The sequence below is a fragment of the Nannobrachium achirus genome, assembly GCF_963921795.1.
Source record: "Nannobrachium achirus genome assembly, chromosome: 8".
NCBI classification, from domain to species: Eukaryota; Metazoa; Chordata; class Actinopteri; order Myctophiformes; family Myctophidae; genus Nannobrachium; species Nannobrachium achirus.
In genome coordinates, this window is record NC_137817.1 from 6,801,795 (window position 1) to 6,818,758 (window position 16,964).

Below are 16,964 nucleotides of genomic sequence, written 5' to 3' on the forward strand. Positions count from 1 at the left end.
CTGGAATAAGGTTGAGCCCAAAGGGAAAGGCCCATGTGGGAAGTGCTACTGGAGGGGCTGTTGTTGCATGGGAGAGCTTATCATCCTCTTTGGAGGATGGCGTGTAAATGATGACTTGTACATCTTAGACTTCAGACCTAGTCTTAACACTTTCAGTGCCAGGGCGTCATATGACGTCCGACACGACCTTGGCAATGATGCCAGAAATTAATATTGGCGTCATATGACGTCAGATGCTTTTTTTTCATATTACAGTAGCACACAGTCTGATCTTGCCCTCAGCACAGACAGGGCCCTCTGGGCTATGGGATTGTGAAGTCACACGTCATGTGACCAAATTCGAGCACTCCGGTTGGCCGGTTCCCCCCAGAAACAAGGGTCTAGACTCTAGAGGCCCATTATATACACAACAAAGTCACTGGACACACAGCAATCAGAGGGAGAGATAGATATATTGAGAGAAAGAGCGAGAATCAGAAGCAGAGAATTTAGTTATAAAATCATTAGATTTAGTATTATTTAGAGAGATAGAGATAGAGAGAGAGATCGGAATGTAGAGGTTTTAGCAAGGAGGAGTGGGGGAAGGGCTAGTTTCTTTGTTTAGGTTGGAGGGGGGGTCCATTTTGTAAAAAAAAAAAAGAACACATCGCCACCATGGGCCAGCCTAAAATCACGGAGGTACTCGGCTGCTACACCCACGGGCCACGGCCTCGATTTTGGTTCTGGCGGCCAGAAAAGCTCCTTCTACGGGCGATCGGTTCATCAGCGAAGGCCTCGGCTGGAACATCCACGGCCTCGATTTTGGTTCTGGCGGCCAGAAGAGCTCCTTCTACGGGCGATCGGTTCATCAGCGAGGACCTCCGCTGGTACATCCACGGCCTCGATTTTGGTTCTGGCGGCCAGAAGGGCTCCTTCTACGGCGAGGCATGCATGCTGCCAGGGACAGACCACCGATTGCTACGGTTTCTCCCCGCGCCCTGTAGGATGCACTGCTGAGCTGTGCTGCGGTATGTTCTCTACGTTTCACTTTGTTATACGTCTGTCTTTCAATGTTATATGAGATAAGTGCTGTATAATGTATCAAAATGTATGAAATATATGGCCCATAAACCATAAAACTGTCTCCGCGACTCACAAATGGGTCCCGACCCAAACGAGAGAAGCATCCATTTCATTGTAAAGTCGACATTCAGAAACGCTGATTTTAGGCTATATTCTTCACTGCATACTACGTGCCACTCACGTTAGAACATTGTTTATTTTGGCGATAATGAGCCAAGGACATCACATCACAGCCTAGTATAGAACAGTGGTTCCCAAAAGGTTTGATCGCGAGCCCCGGGGTGGGGGCGCTCGCCCTGGAACCTCCAAAGCACTAGCAACCACCCTCCACAACTCAAGCCCGATTTGGGAGACCCTCCTGGGCATGGCGCTGCTCGGCGTCGGCCTCTATACCTCCGTGACTCACAAATGGGTCCCGACCCAAACGAGAGAAGCATCCATTTCATTGTAAAGTCGACATTCAGAAACGCTGATTTTAGGCTATATTCTTCACTGCATACTACGTGCCACTCACGTTAGAACATTGTTTATTTTGGCGATAATGAGCCAAGGACATCACATCACAGCCTAGTATAGAACAGTGGTTCCCAAAAGGTTTGATCGCGAGCCCCGGGGTGGGGGCGCTCGCCCTGGAACCTCCAAAGCACTAGCGACCACCCTCCACAACTCAAGCCCGATTTGGGAGACCCTCCTGGGCATGGCGCCGCTCGGCGTCGGCCTCTATACCTCCGTGATGGAGGGAGTGAAAACTTTTTATGTCCAAAACCGCTCGTTTTGCATTTATCATTTGAAATTATTTAGACTAGTGAAAACAGCCGATCTACAACAACAGCCGATCTCCTTTTTAGGCACTAACTAGTAACTAACAATAAAATATGAGTCTAGAACACACCACTGTATGAGCTGCATAAAGTGTGGTTCCTGTTGAAATGAGCCATGCATCTGTAGCCTACTTTGATTGATTGATTGAAGACTTTATTAGAAGTTTGCATAGGAAAAGGTACAGTTTCATGACGGTACAGTTCACTGGTACAAGGTCTACTAAAAGGAGATCCATGAAAAGACTAAGCTTATTTCCACTGGAAAGTGGAAACCATTGAAGTATCTCATATAACATTGAATGACAGACAGATAGAACACAGTACTATGCAGTAGATATGTAAAGAAAAACAAAAAAAGACAGTAAGTCTAAACAAACAGTATATACAAAGAAGGGGCAGGGGAGGGTAGGGTGGGGCTAGGTTCTTTTTTTTTACCACCTCTTTCTAATACATTCTTCAATCAATCAATAAGCCTGACCTGCTATTGTTTTTTTTTTTTTTTGTGCATTTTTTTGGGTGCACATTATACAATTCAATTCAATTCAAAGGAGCTTTATTGGCATGAGAAAACATATGTTTACATTGCCAAAGCAAGTATAACAAATACAATATAAAAACCAGTTGAAAATGGGGAACATATATACAGTTGGAGGGGGTACAGCATTGTTCATTTTACAGAGCTATGTCGCATTGTGACATTTTATATATATACAGGGTACACATAGCAGCATTATTTTCCTACATAAAGGTATCGGCTCTGTTTCATACTGTATGTGCAATCTACAAGTACACAACGCCTCGCACCGCGAGGCGTTATGTGCTTGTAGATCTGCTGTTTTCACTACTTTTGTGCGACAGCCTTTGCTAAAGAACATACAAATTATACAGAAGCACGATCATTTAGTATTTTTTATTTATTTCTATCATATACAGGGCCCGTGGAGTCTGACTGGATGGAGGAAGGATGGAGAGGACAGTATGATGGCTGAGATAGCGAGAGCGGAGGAGTCAGGCATAGGTCATACACACTGTAGGTTCGCTGCCTGGACCAATGTCACTCTAGGGGAGCTGAAGAACTTTCTGGGACTTCTCTTCCTCACAGCTATCGTTCACAAGGCGGAGATTGCCATGCACTGGTCAAAAACCCTGTCATTGCATGCCGTACTTTCCCAGAACAATGGCAAGAAACAGGTACCAGGCCATTTTGAGGTACCTGAGGCGCACACACACACACACAAACACACACACACACACACACACACACACACACACACACACACACACACACACACACACACACACACACACACACACACACACACACACACACACACACACACACGGTGAACAGTACCATCTTTGACCTTTATTTGTGGTGCCTTTGACTCCTGAATGTTGGCTTGTTGAATGCCTTTTTTGAGAATACAGTACAGTACAGTACTGACTTTTATATTATTTTATTTATTCTTTACTTGCTGCACATTTATTTTATTTTACTTTTATCCAGTTATATTTTATTTTTGTGAAGTCATATTTGTGATTTCTTTTTTTTTGGAAATATTTGTAATTGTTTGTAATTGTATTGTTGAACATAAATATGTTCATGCTGGATGTGTGAGGTACTCACCAGGGTTAGGGTTCGATGTTGCCATAAAATAAAAGGTTGACATCGCTTTTCTGACTTTTTGTCTTCCTGACCTTCTAGACCAGGTAAAAACACAGTGAATTCACAGTGCATAGTTCTATCAAAATGTAAGGCAATTTCTACCTTCTGAGTCATTTCATACTTTTTCACTTTGCCCCCTTGAAACTAGACGATGGTACAATATTTTTTTAACTTTTTTTGCACATAATGAAAGTAGGCATGTCATTCTTTCTGTCAAGGGTACTTGTGTTCCGTTACCATTTACCAATTTGTTGCTATGGCTTCCTAAAGTTTTTTTTCTTTGAACTCAAATATCTCAGAATCTAGATTTCTGAGGTTATTGACTGGTTTGCGCAGTGCGCACTCTCGAGCACCTATCTCCAAAACCGCTCACCGAAATCACTCCAAAAATGTTTTGGTAAAAAACAAAATCCTCTTTTACCAAACCTCCCATTTTTGTTCCGATGTGAATATCGGATCATTTCCAATTTATTCCCTGGAATTGGGGCAGAAATGAATGGGACCTAATGGTGGCACTGGTAAGGGACGGGGGGCAGGGGGGGCTGGCACTCAAAGTGTTAAGATGTTGTGCAAACTAGCAGTTATTCAGTACGGTCTGGAGCAGTCAGAACTTCCACACGACATCAGGTGGGAACTGGCAGTCATGACTTCTAACAACTGAACAATTAACAGCACAACACACACACACACACACACACACACACACACACACACACACACACACACACACACACACACACACACACACACACACACATATTTTTTTGTTATAAAACAAACAAAAAAAAGATTTGGCAAGAGGCAACAGGGTCCAATATAAGATTGTTTTGAGATGATGGAGAGGAAGATGATGAAGATAAAGATGAGGAGAAGATGAGGATAAACCATAACAAGAAATGACAGTCCTTTTACACCAGCTTGCACCTTGTGGACTATAGCCTTGTGGAGCATTTTAGTGGCCTTGTGGAAACAACTGGGAACTTCCGTCTATAAATGGTATGATACTATATAATATTACTAGTAAGACGCCCTAAGGGCGAGAAGCGACCTCGCCCTTCATGGGCGCGTGCACACATCCGCCTGGGTGACAGCAGCCAGCTGGGCGAGCGCTGGCGCTTTGGCATGGGATCAACTTTGACCAAAAAACAATTCGCTGGCGCTTTGGCATGGGATCAACTTTGACCAAAAAACAATTCACAGACCTGGTTGGTTGTTTAAATTGGACAAAATCTGCAAGCATTTTCCCAAATATGGAGATGACTGACATCATAGACGTCTGACGTCATAGACCATATGATACTGACACAATATGTTCATATATGGGCATCTGACATCATAGATATCTGACATAGACCACATGAGACTGACACAATATGGATAGATAGATACCTTTATTATCCCAAGAGGGAAATTCAGTTGTCCAGTTGTAGCACAGCAGTATACAGTTATCTACAAAGATACAGAGAAGTAAGAAAAAAGATAGATAAGAGGGAAAAAAAACAAGAGCAGTACGGTACAAATAAAGAGAAGGTGCATCAATAGAGGGGGCAAATAATATATAAGTATATATACATAAAGTGTCTTACAAAAAGAGACCATAGCAGTCAATGCTAGTTAGTGCAACAAGTATCTCACTGTCATTGTTAAACAAAGCAAAATACTCAGAAACTACCAACACAACCTAATAGTGCAATGTCAAAAATCAGTGCGAAAAAAAAAAAAGCTCAGAGAAGAAGAAACTATAGGAAGCGTGTCATTGCAAGACGCACATGAGCACTCTCCCTGGAAGGTCCTTAGTAGCAACGGACCTTCTTAGTAGGAACGCACACCATCTCGCAGAAGCAGATATAGTCAGTGATGACCTGACAAAGGCTATCTACATCATCACCATGTTCACTGAAAAATGATTCCCAGTCTGTCATCTCAAAATCAAATCTGAGTCTCTCCTCCACCTCCCCCGACCAACACTGAACTTCCCTCGTGAATGGAAGCACTCTCTTCACAACAGGAAGATAGGAGGGCTCCAGTTTCACCATAGAATGATCAGAGCCACACACTGGGGGGAGGGAGACACACTTGTATGCATTCCTAACATTAGCATACAGAAGGTCAAGAGTGCTGCACCTCTGGTTTGCAAGTGACATACTGGGAGAAATCAGAAAGTGCATTTGCGACATTCACCTGATTAAAGTCCCCATTCAGCAGAATAAGGGAGCTAGGGTAGTGCGTTTGAAAACTGGCCACAGTTGAAAAAATAGTGTCCCGAGCTACAGCTGCACTGCCACTTGGCGGACAGTACACTGTCAAAAGGACAACACACGAGAATTCAAAAGGACAACACACGAGTGGTAGATAAAATGGTCTCAAAACGACCCCTAGTAGTTCGATGTCTGCGTTACAAATCACCTTTTTCACTGTGGCATGTTCTTCCCAGCACCAGTCCTTATTAATGTAAACTAGAATGCCGACTGCTCTTTTCATTTTGCCATTGTTTTTCACTATCTCTCGATCTGCTCTTATCATACAAAAGCCATCTACAGAGACTGAATTATCTGGACATGAACTGTTCATCCACGATTCTGTTAGACAGATAATGTTGGCATTTTTGTATTCACTCTGAGATAACATGAGAGTTACCAGTTTGTCCGCATTATCATTATCGGCATCTGACATCATAGATGTCTGACGTCAAAGACCACATGAGCCTTAATGTGGATGACATCAGGGATCTCCATATATGGGCATAAAATATATTGTATTAGTGTGGTTTCCCTAAAAGGGCACTATCTGGGAATGCCCATATATGTGTTCTATGACGTCAGAAATCTATGATGTCAGATGGCGTCATAGGAGCATGAGGTGTGACAGATGGACAGACAGACGGACATAAGCTGCAATTTTTCATGCTAAATAGTGACCTATATGGTCGCAATAATATCTCATCATTTTGATGTCAAAATCTCATGCAATTCCCATCCGCTGTCTATCTATTGATAGCTCACAACGGGCTGCATCTGCGACGCGACGTGAGCTTGTATGTCTGCTGTTAAACCGGAAGTGTGGTGTGCGGGCCTTACGCACACCAAGGCCCGCCCCCACTTGATCATGATTGGAGGAAGGCCCCACTCTATCCTGATTGGAGGAAAACCTGTCCCCTCCTGAAACGTGAAAGTGAAATCACTTACCCTACCTTTAACACTTCCCATGCCTGGACTTTTATGATTTTGGTATAAAACTTCTGCCTAAAGCCCTTTGCACACAGGCGCGTTTATCCGCATGGATAAAATGGACAATTAAAAAAAAAATCGAACCTCTGTTCGAAGTGGAGCTGTGTGTGTGTGTGTGTGTGTTTGTGTGTGTGTGTGTGTGTGTGTGTGTGTGTGTGTGTGTGTGTGTGTGTGTGTGTGTGTGTGTGTGTGTGTGTGTGTGTGTGTGTGTGTGCAACAGCGCCCCTCCCTTAACATGTGTGGTCAGAAAAGGTTACTGCAGGCTACAGACAGACACGCAGACACGGAGACAGACAGACAGACAGACAGACCCACACACACGGCCACGTATAGGGAGCTTGTGTTCCACACAGCTCCAAAAAAGAAAACAATGATTCTCTACGACCTCATGCACACCGGATCCGAATTAGCCGTGCGACGAGTGGCTGCGGCCGTGCATTTCTTTCTCGATCAAACCCAGTTCGATTTGTGCGTCTTGTCGCATGCGGTAAAAAACTCATCACTCCTTTTATGACTCCTTTTGGGATCCCCAGCGCCAATTCCGCACAGCATTGCTCACCAAATCCAATGCGTTTTATTCATGCAGCAAACGAGAAAAAAAAAAACGCAACTGTCCTGTGTGTAAAGGGCTTTAGATGAGGAGAGATCTCCGTCTTAGCGTTTTGTTTATAATCAGCGTATTAATATCGCCGTGTGTCTACCGTTCGATCGAGCCTCGGTTGCTAATAGTTGCTAGGAGACGAAATAACCCGGAAACAAAACATTGATTCCCCCATTTAACTGCAGAAGAAGAAATTCGCTTTCCGCGGGTTCTAGGTTTCCACAGCGTCACATGGCCCCTCCTGCATGAATTTGAGTGCTGCCCAAGCCAAGCTGAATCAACACGGAAGCCATTTCACTGCTCGCTCACACACACAGTAAGGGTGTAGAAAGCACCGCAACGGGGGGGCACGGTGGCGCAGTGGTTAGAGCTAGAAGGTCCTGGGTTCGATTCCCGCCAGGAGGCACTGTGGGCACTGGGGGCGTGTTCCTTCCTCCGCGTCATCAGCGCCTACAGAGTTACTACAGGGGGGCCACCAAATCTTTGTGTGATTGGATAATTCTTTTAGATTAACAACTTGAACCGTCGCATCGCATCCCTATTCTGAGGAGAACTTTGGCCTAAAATAGCAGATCTACAAGCTGCAAGGCGTTGAGAGCTTGTAGATCGTCTATTTTCGGGAAATAGGTTTGTTGTAGAGGCGATAGATCAAGTTTGCAAAGTATCGACAATTCAAGTGATTAAATGTTTGAAAAAACACATTAACACAAATCCAAAATATAGACTGATGATGACAGTACTGTCAAACAAGTCTATGAATCCATCTATGAAATCAATGAAAATCTGCAAAACAATGTTGTACAATATGTAGAGGGGGTTCCTGCTTCATCTCCCTCTCAGCTAAGGGGTCCCTGGCCTGAAAACCTTGAAGACCACCGCACTAGAGAAAGCATTGCCCACAGCTGCCAAAAAAATTGGCAAGAAGAACGCAACTTAGATGTGTCATCTCTCACTGTGCATGTACAGTAAGAGTGTGCACGTGTGTGCAGGGGCGTCACAAGGGGTAGGAAAGTGGGACTGAGTTACTGGGGCCCAAGGTGGAGGGGCCCTTATAACTTTATCTATTGAAAAATAGCACATATACAAGCTCACTGCGCGGCACCGAGACTGACCGAGTGCCGCGCTGCGAGCTTGTAGATCTGCTATTTTTTAAAAGTTGTGAAAATGTGTGAAAATCTTTGAATATATGTATTTTTTAAGCGAACATTTCTAACTCAAATCTTGCTTCTGGGGGTCCCTGGAACTAAATATTTTGAGATCGGGGTCCGTGGCCAAATACATATCATCTTGGGGGTCCCTGACATAGGTTTCTTGCACACATTTTCACGATTTAAAAAAAATAGCAGATATACAAGCTCGCAGCGCGGCACTCGGTGCGTGTACTACTGTGTCTCCTCCTCTGTTCATATTTGTTTGCTTTGGTTTGGTTTAGTCAGTCCATTTCTCTCATTTGTGTTATCTAGCATTGCCTCCTTTCATCATGGATGAAGGCTCATTGCCCAAACGCGCAAGCCTTCTTTGTTTGCTGTGTGCCAATACAAAAAAAGTGGAAATGTGAGTGCTTGGTCCTCCACTTTTTGGATGTGCTACCTTTTTGGAATGTGTAACTCCTTTCATCTGTCAGCCTGTTGAGATATGAGCCATATAGCAGGTGATTCTGATTAGCTAAAAGTGCTTTGAGAGAGAGAGAGAGAGAGAGAGAGAGAGAGAGAGAGAGAGAGAGAGAGAAAGATTGATTGTGTACACTGTACTGTACAAGCATGTCAACGTATCGGAGTGTGACACATTGTGCGTGTGTGTGTGTGTGTGTGTGTGTGTGTGTGTGTGTGTGTGTGTGTGTGTGTGTGTGTGTGTGTGCGTGCGTGCGTGCGTGCGTGCGTGCGTGCGAGTGTGTGTGTGTGTGTGTGTGTGTGTGTGTGTGTGTGTGTGTGTGTGTGTGTGTTCACTTAAAAAATCACACCCAGTGTGAAGTGAGCAGTGCTCTTGTCTTTATGAGTTAATTTCATTAAGTGTCCCGCGAAGCTTGGCCAGTGAGCAAAGTGTGGGACACACGTACAAACAGACAAGGCCAGCTTTAGGGATCTACAAGGACATAACAAGCATTATTTTGTAGATCCACCCATTTTTTGGGGCTTTAAAGGTAGGCTAAGTGATTTAATTTAATTCAAATAATAACAAAATGTGTCTACGTTCTGATAGTACTAGTTACTATAGAGTGTTTGGTCCATATTTGGACTTCAGCCTTATCCCCTGTGAGGAGAAAAAAGCTGTTTCAGTTTTGGTGGAGGAATAGAGTGGGGCCTTCCTCCAATCATGGCCGAGTGGGGGCGGGCCTTACGCACACCAAGGCCCACCCCCACTTGATCATGATTGGAGGAAGGCCCCACTCTATCCTGATTGGAGGAAAACCTGTCCCCTCCTGAAACGTGAAAGTGAAATCACTTACATCTAGGGAAAAAATACACTCAGGTTGGATAAAATTGTATTATTTAGTTTTTCAACTGATTCTGTTAGGAAATTAGGTCTACTAGCCAGGATAAAAAATCTACCATGATCTGCTCACTGCAAATACCCACAGTCGCCAAATCAAGTTGGGCTCCCATCGACTTTCTATACAGGAGGAAAATACCCAGAAAAAAGGTCTGCTTTAAGTAGGATGTGAGGGGTCTAACTAGGGGTTTGTCATGATGCTGAATCCATTGCAAGCATTTGTTTTGCACAAAAAACATTCATTGGCCCCAGAAAACGCCAACAAAAGATGATTTTTTTGATGACTCATCACTTTTCATCACTAAACCATCATTTTCTGGGGCCATTTTTAGCCCAAGGAATGTTTTTTGTGCAAAACAAATGCAAAACAATTGTCCAACCTCTGCCTTAATTTTACCGGACTACTATGCTGATTGGAGAAAATCTGTCTTCTCCTGAAACGTGAAAGTGAAATCACTTACTCTACCTTTAACACTTCCTGTGCTTGGACTTTCATGATTTTGGTATAAAACGTCTACCTTAGACGAGGAGAGATCTCCGTCTTAGCGTTTTGTTTTAATCAGCGTATTAAGATCGCCGTGTGTCTACCGTGTGATCGAGCCTCGGTTGCTAATAGTTGCTAGGAGACTAAAGAACTCGGAAACAAAACATCGATTCCCCCATTTAGAAGAAGAAATGCGCTTTCCGCGGGTTCTAGGTTTCCACAGCGTCACATGGCCCCTCCTGCATGAATTTGAGTGCTGCCCGAGCCGAGCTGAATCAACACGGAAGCCATTTCACTGCTCGCTCACACACACAGTAAGGGTGTAGAAAGCACCGCAACGGGGGGGGGGGGGGGGGGGGGGGCACGGTGGCGCAGTGGTTAGTGCTTGGCCTCACAGCCCGCCAGGGGACGCTGTGGGCACTGGGGGGCGTGTTCCTTCCTCCGCGTCATCAGCGCCCACACCCTAGGTGGGGTTGGCGATAGGGCCTTTCTGTGGGGAGTTTGCATGTTCTCCCCGTGTCTCCTAGGGTTTGATACCCTCACAAAAACATGCAGTAATCCTGGTCTCAATAATGCCTCCCCCTGGCCAGCCGGGGCGCTTGATGGAGGGGAAAGGAACTGGTTGGAATAACGTGTTCCTTCCACGTGCTACGTCCATCCCAGGGAAATCCCCACTGTCAGGTGAAAAGAAACAACTTGGACTACCCATGCATTGAAGGAAGCATGAGGTTTGTCCGTTGTCTCCCCTGGCGCGGCAGAGGGAGAGCAGAGCCCAGGATTACATAGGCAATTGGCACTGGGTGAAAAAAAAAAAGATGTAGAAAGCACCGCAGCAAATTGGAGCACACGCACGGCAGTATGCATGTGCGCAATCGTCCTCCAAAAACACGGTAAAAACACTAAAAACGCTGGCACAGAGGTGTGGATAAAAGTCCTGAAACGGAGATCTCCATTTTAGGCATGAAAAGTGTTCCCAAAGTTTCAGTTTTAAAAAATGGAAACAAACAAAACTAAAAACACCTGTGTATGTGTGTGAGTGTTCTCCTGTTTACGGCGAACTAACTAACTGACAGCAGTTGTGTGTAACCACTAACAGACAATCGCCTCACCACCACAGACTTGTACCGCAAGGAGGACGTCATCACGGTGACGGCGGCGGGAGGGGTCCTGCACAGCCCGCGCTACCCCAGCGCCTACCCCCGCAACCTGCTGTTGTCCTGGAAACTGCTGTCGCCGCCGGGGGCCCGCGTGCAGCTGGAGTTTGACGGACACTTCCGCCTGGAGGAGGCCGAGAACGGCGTATGCAAGTGAGAGAACGACAGAAACTAGAAACAAGAGCAGTTATGACAGAGAAGTAGCGTTTGATTGACTGATTCATAGACTGATTGATTGATTGATTGATTGATTGATTGATTGATTGATTGATTGATTGAGCACGTGGTACATTAAGACATTATATTTAGCAAAGCTGTCTTCCCTGTGTATTTTTAGTTTCTTCCTGAAAGCTGAAAGCCTCTGAGTCGAAAGGCCTGATCGAAAAAAGATTTAATGACATCATAAACTCATCCCCTCCCCTTTTACCAGTCACCTGACACTCTGGGTGTGGCTAACTTCAGCTGGGTCACCACCCACCATGACAACCAGGCATACTTAATTGGAACTGGTGGGTGTGGCCACATAAAAACCTAATTTTAACTCTTTCTGTACACTTTTTTGGAAAAAAGCTTCTTCCTAGTATAACTAGACCAGGTCAACCCGGTTGTGCCAGACCCCATGTCTGTCATCATCATTTATGACATCATGCCTTTTGTAGGCATGTCATCATCATGTCATCATCATATATACCCTTTATATAGAAAACCCGGACAGACCGACATTTGCTTATGTAGGCCTACCCATTTCATGGGTCTGGCAATAACTACTAATACCATGGAACTGGACCTGAGGGCTAGGGATAGGGCTAGGGTTAGGGTTAATAACTACTAATACCATGGAACTGGACCTGAGGGCTAGGGCTAGGGCTAGGGTTAGAGTTAATAACTACTAATACCATGGAACTGGACCTGAGGGATAGGGCTAGGGTTAGGGTTAATAACTACTAATACCATGGAACTGGACCTGAGGGCTAGGGTTAGGGTTAGGGTTAGGGTTAATAACTACTAATACCATGGAACTGGACCTGAGGGCTAGGGCTAGGGCTAGGGTTAGGGTTAATAACTACTAATACCATGGAACTGGACCTGAGGGATAGGGCTAGGGTTAGGGTTAATAACTACTAATACCATGGAACTGGACCTGAGGGCTAGGGCTAGGGTTAGGGTTAGGGTTAATAACTACTAATACCATGGAACTGGACCTGAGGGATAGGGCTAGGGTTAGGGTTAATAACTACTAATACCATGGAACTGGACCTGATGGCTAGGGCTAGGGTTAGGGTTAATAACTACTAATACCATGGAACTGGACCTGAGGGCTAGGGATAGGGCTAGGGTTAGGGTTAATAACTACTAATACCATGGAACTGGACCTGAGGGCTAGGGCTAGGGCTAGGGTTAGAGTTAATAACTACTAATACCATGGAACTGGACCTGAGGGATAGGGCTAGGGTTAGGGTTAATAACTACTAATACCATGGAACTGGACCTGAGGGCTAGGGTTAGGGTTAGGGTTAGGGTTAATAACTACTAATACCATGGAACTGGACCTGAGGGCTAGGGCTAGGGCTAGGGTTAGGGTTAATAACTACTAATACCATGGAACTGGACCTGAGGGATAGGGCTAGGGTTAGGGTTAATAACTACTAATACCATGGAACTGGACCTGAGGGCTAGGGCTAGGGCTAGGGTTAGAGTTAATAACTACTAATACCATGGAACTGGACCTGAGGGATAGGGCTAGGGTTAGGGTTAATAACTACTAATACCATGGAACTGGACCTGAGGGCTAGGGTTAGGGTTAGGGTTAGGGTTAATAACTACTAATACCATGGAACTGGACCTGAGGGCTAGGGCTAGGGCTAGGGTTAGGGTTAATAACTACTAATACCATGGAACTGGACCTGAGGGATAGGGCTAGGGTTAGGGTTAATAACTACTAATACCATGGAACTGGACCTGAGGGCTAGGGCTAGGGTTAGGGTTAGGGTTAATAACTACTAATACCATGGAACTGGACCTGAGGGATAGGGCTAGGGTTAGGGTTAATAACTACTAATACCATGGAACTGGACCTGATGGCTAGGGCTAGGGTTAGGGTTAATAACTACTAATACCATGGAACTGGACCTGAGGGCTAGGGATAGGGCTAGGGTTAGGGTTAATAACTACTAATACCATGGAACTGGACCTGAGGGCTAGGGCTAGGGCTAGGGTTAGAGTTAATAACTACTAATACCATGGAACTGGACCTGAGGGATAGGGCTAGGGTTAGGGTTAATAACTACTAATACCATGGAACTGGACCTGAGGGCTAGGGTTAGGGTTAGGGTTAGGGTTAATAACTACTAATACCATGGAACTGGACCTGAGGGCTAGGGCTAGGGCTAGGGTTAGGGTTAATAACTACTAATACCATGGAACTGGACCTGAGGGATAGGGCTAGGGTTAGGGTTAATAACTACTAATACCATGGAACTGGACCTGAGGGCTAGGGCTAGGGTTAGGGTTAGGGTTAATAACTACTAATACCATGGAACTGGACCTGAGGGATAGGGCTAGGGTTAGGGTTAATAACTACTAATACCATGGAACTGGACCTGATGGCTAGGGCTAGGGTTAGGGTTAATAACTACTAATACCATGGAACTGGACCTGAGGGATAGGGCTAGGGTTAGGGTTAATAACTACTAATACCATGGAACTGGACCTGAGGGCTAGGGATAGGGCTAGGGTTAGGGTTAATAACTAATACCATGGAACTGGACCTGAGGGCTAGGGATAGGGCTAGGGTTAGGGTTAATAACTACTAATACCATGGAACTGGACCTGAGGGCTAGGGCTAGGGCTAGGGTTAGGGTTAATAACTAATACCATGGAACTGGACCTGAGGGCTAGGGATAGGGCTAGGGTTAGGGTTAATAACTACTAATACCATGGAACTGGACCTGAGGGCTAGGGCTAGGGTTAGGGTTAATAACTACTAATACCATGGAACTGGACCTGAGGGCTAGGGATAGGGCTAGGGTTAGGGTTAATAACTACTAATACCATGGAACTGGACCTGAGGGATAGGGATAGGGCTAGGGTTAGGGTTAATAACTACTAATACCATGGAACTGGACCTGAGGGCTAGGGCTAGGGCTAGGGTTAGGGTTAATAACTACTAATACCATGGAACTGGACCTGAGGGCTAGGGCTAGGGCTAGGGTTAGGGTTAATAACTACTAATACCATGGAACTGGACCTGAGGGCTAGGGCTAGGGCTAGGGTTAGGGTTAATAACTACTAATACCATGGAACTGGACCTGGGGGCTAGGGCTAGGGCTACGGTTAGGGTTAATAACTACTAATACCATGGAACTGGACCTGAGGGATAGGGATAGGGCTAGGGTTAGGGTTAATAACTACTAATACCATGGAACTGGACCTGAGGGATAGGGATAGGGCTAGGGTTAGGGTTAATAACTACTAATACCATGGAACTGGACCTGAGGGCTAGGGCTAGTGCTAGGGTTAGGGTTAGGGTTAATAACTACTAATACCATGGAACTGGACCTGAGGGCTAGGGCTAGGGCTAGGGTTAGGGTTAATAACTACTAATACCATGGAACTGGACCTGAGGGCTAGGGATAGGGCTAGGGATAGGGTTAATAACTACTAATACCATGGAACTGGACCTGAGGGCTAGGGATAGGGCTAGGGTTAGGGTTAATAACTACTAATACCATGGAACTGGACCTGAGGGCTAGGGCTAGGGTTAGGGTTAATAACTACTAATACCATGGAACTGGACCTGAGGGATAGGGCTAGGGTTAGGGTTAATAACTACTAATACCATGGAACTGGACCTGAGGGCTAGGGCTAGGGCTAGGGTTAGGGTTAATAACTACTAATACCATGGAACTGGACCTGAGGGCTAGGGCTAGGGCTAGGGTTAGGGTTAATAACTACTAATACCATGGAACTGGACCTGAGGGCTAGGGCTAGGGCTAGGGTTAGGGTTAATAACTACTAATACCATGGAACTGGACCTGAGGGCTAGGGATAGGGCTAGGGTTAGGGTTAATAACTACTAATACCATGGAACTGGACCTGAGGGCTAGGGCTAGGGCTAGGGTTAGGGTTAATAACTACTAATACCATGGAACTGGACCTGAGGGCTAGGGCTAGGGTTAGGGTTAATAACTACTAATACCATGGAACTGGACCTGAGGGCTAGGGCTAGGGATAGGGTTAATAACTACTAATACCATGGAACTGGACCTGAGGGATAGGGCTAGGGTTAGGGTTAATAACTACTAATACCATGGAACTGGACCTGAGGGCTAGGGATAGGGTTAGGGTTAATAACTACTAATACCATGGAACTGGACCTGAGGGCTAGGGCTAGGGTTAGGGTTAATAACTACTAATACCATGGAACTGGACCTGAGGGCTAGGGCTAGGGCTAGGGTTAGGGTTAATAACTACTAATACCATGGAACTGGACCTGAGGGCTAGGGATAGGGCTAGGGTTAGGGTTAATAACTACTAATACCATGGAACTGGACCTGAGGGCTAGGGATAGGGCTAGGGTTAGGGTTAATAACTACTAATACCATGGAACTGGACCTGAGGGCTAGGGCTAGGGCTAGGGTTAGGGTTAATAACTAATACCATGGAACTGGACCTGAGGGCTAGGGCTAGGGCTAGGGTTAGGGTTAATAACTACTAATACCATGGAACTGGACCTGAGGGCTAGGGCTAGGGTTAGGGTTAGGGTTAATAACTACTAATACCATGGAACTGGACCTGAGGGATAGGGCTAGGGTTAGGGTTAGGGTTAATAACTACTAATACCATGGAACTGGACCTGAGGGCTAGGGCTAGGGCTAGGGTTAGGGTTAATAACTACTAATACCATGGAACTGGACCTGAGGGCTAGGGATAGGGTTAGGGTTAATAACTACTAATACCATGGAACTGGACCTGAGGGCTAGGGCTAGGGTTAGGGTTAGGGTTAATAACTACTAATACCATGGAACTGGACCTGAGGGCTAGGGATAGGGCTAGGGTTAGGGTTAATAACTACTAATACCATGGAACTGGACCTGAGGGCTAGGGATAGGGTTAGGGTTAATAACTACTAATACCATGGAACTGGACCTGAGGGCTAGGGCTAGGGTTAGGGTTAATAACTACTAATACCATGGAACTGGACCTGAGGGCTAGGGCTAGGGCTAGGGTTAGGGTTAATAACTACTAATACCATGGAACTGGACCTGAGGTCTAGGGCTAGGGCTAGGGTTAGGGTTAATAACTACTAATACCATGGAACTGGACCTGAGGGCTAGGGCTAGGGCTAGGGTTAGGGTTAATAACTACTAATACCATGGAACTGGACCTGAGGGCTAGGGCTAGGGCTAGGGTTAGGGTTAATAACTACTAATACCATGGAACTGGACCTGAGGGCTAGG

The 16,964-nt window shown here is 45.5% G+C and overlaps 1 protein-coding gene across 1 annotated transcript in view; it reads left to right on the forward strand.

Moving 5' to 3' along the window:
- The window catches only part of pdgfd (platelet derived growth factor d), a gene marked incomplete at both ends in the record, with an annotated part of 185,115 nt that overhangs the window by 72,097 nt on the left and 96,054 nt on the right, over positions 1–16,964 (forward strand). The window contains one exon of the mRNA XM_080731167.1: positions 11,448–11,658. Within this exon, the coding sequence (XP_080587293.1) occupies positions 11,448–11,658 (211 nt within the window). The remainder of the gene's footprint in view (positions 1–11,447; positions 11,659–16,964) is intronic.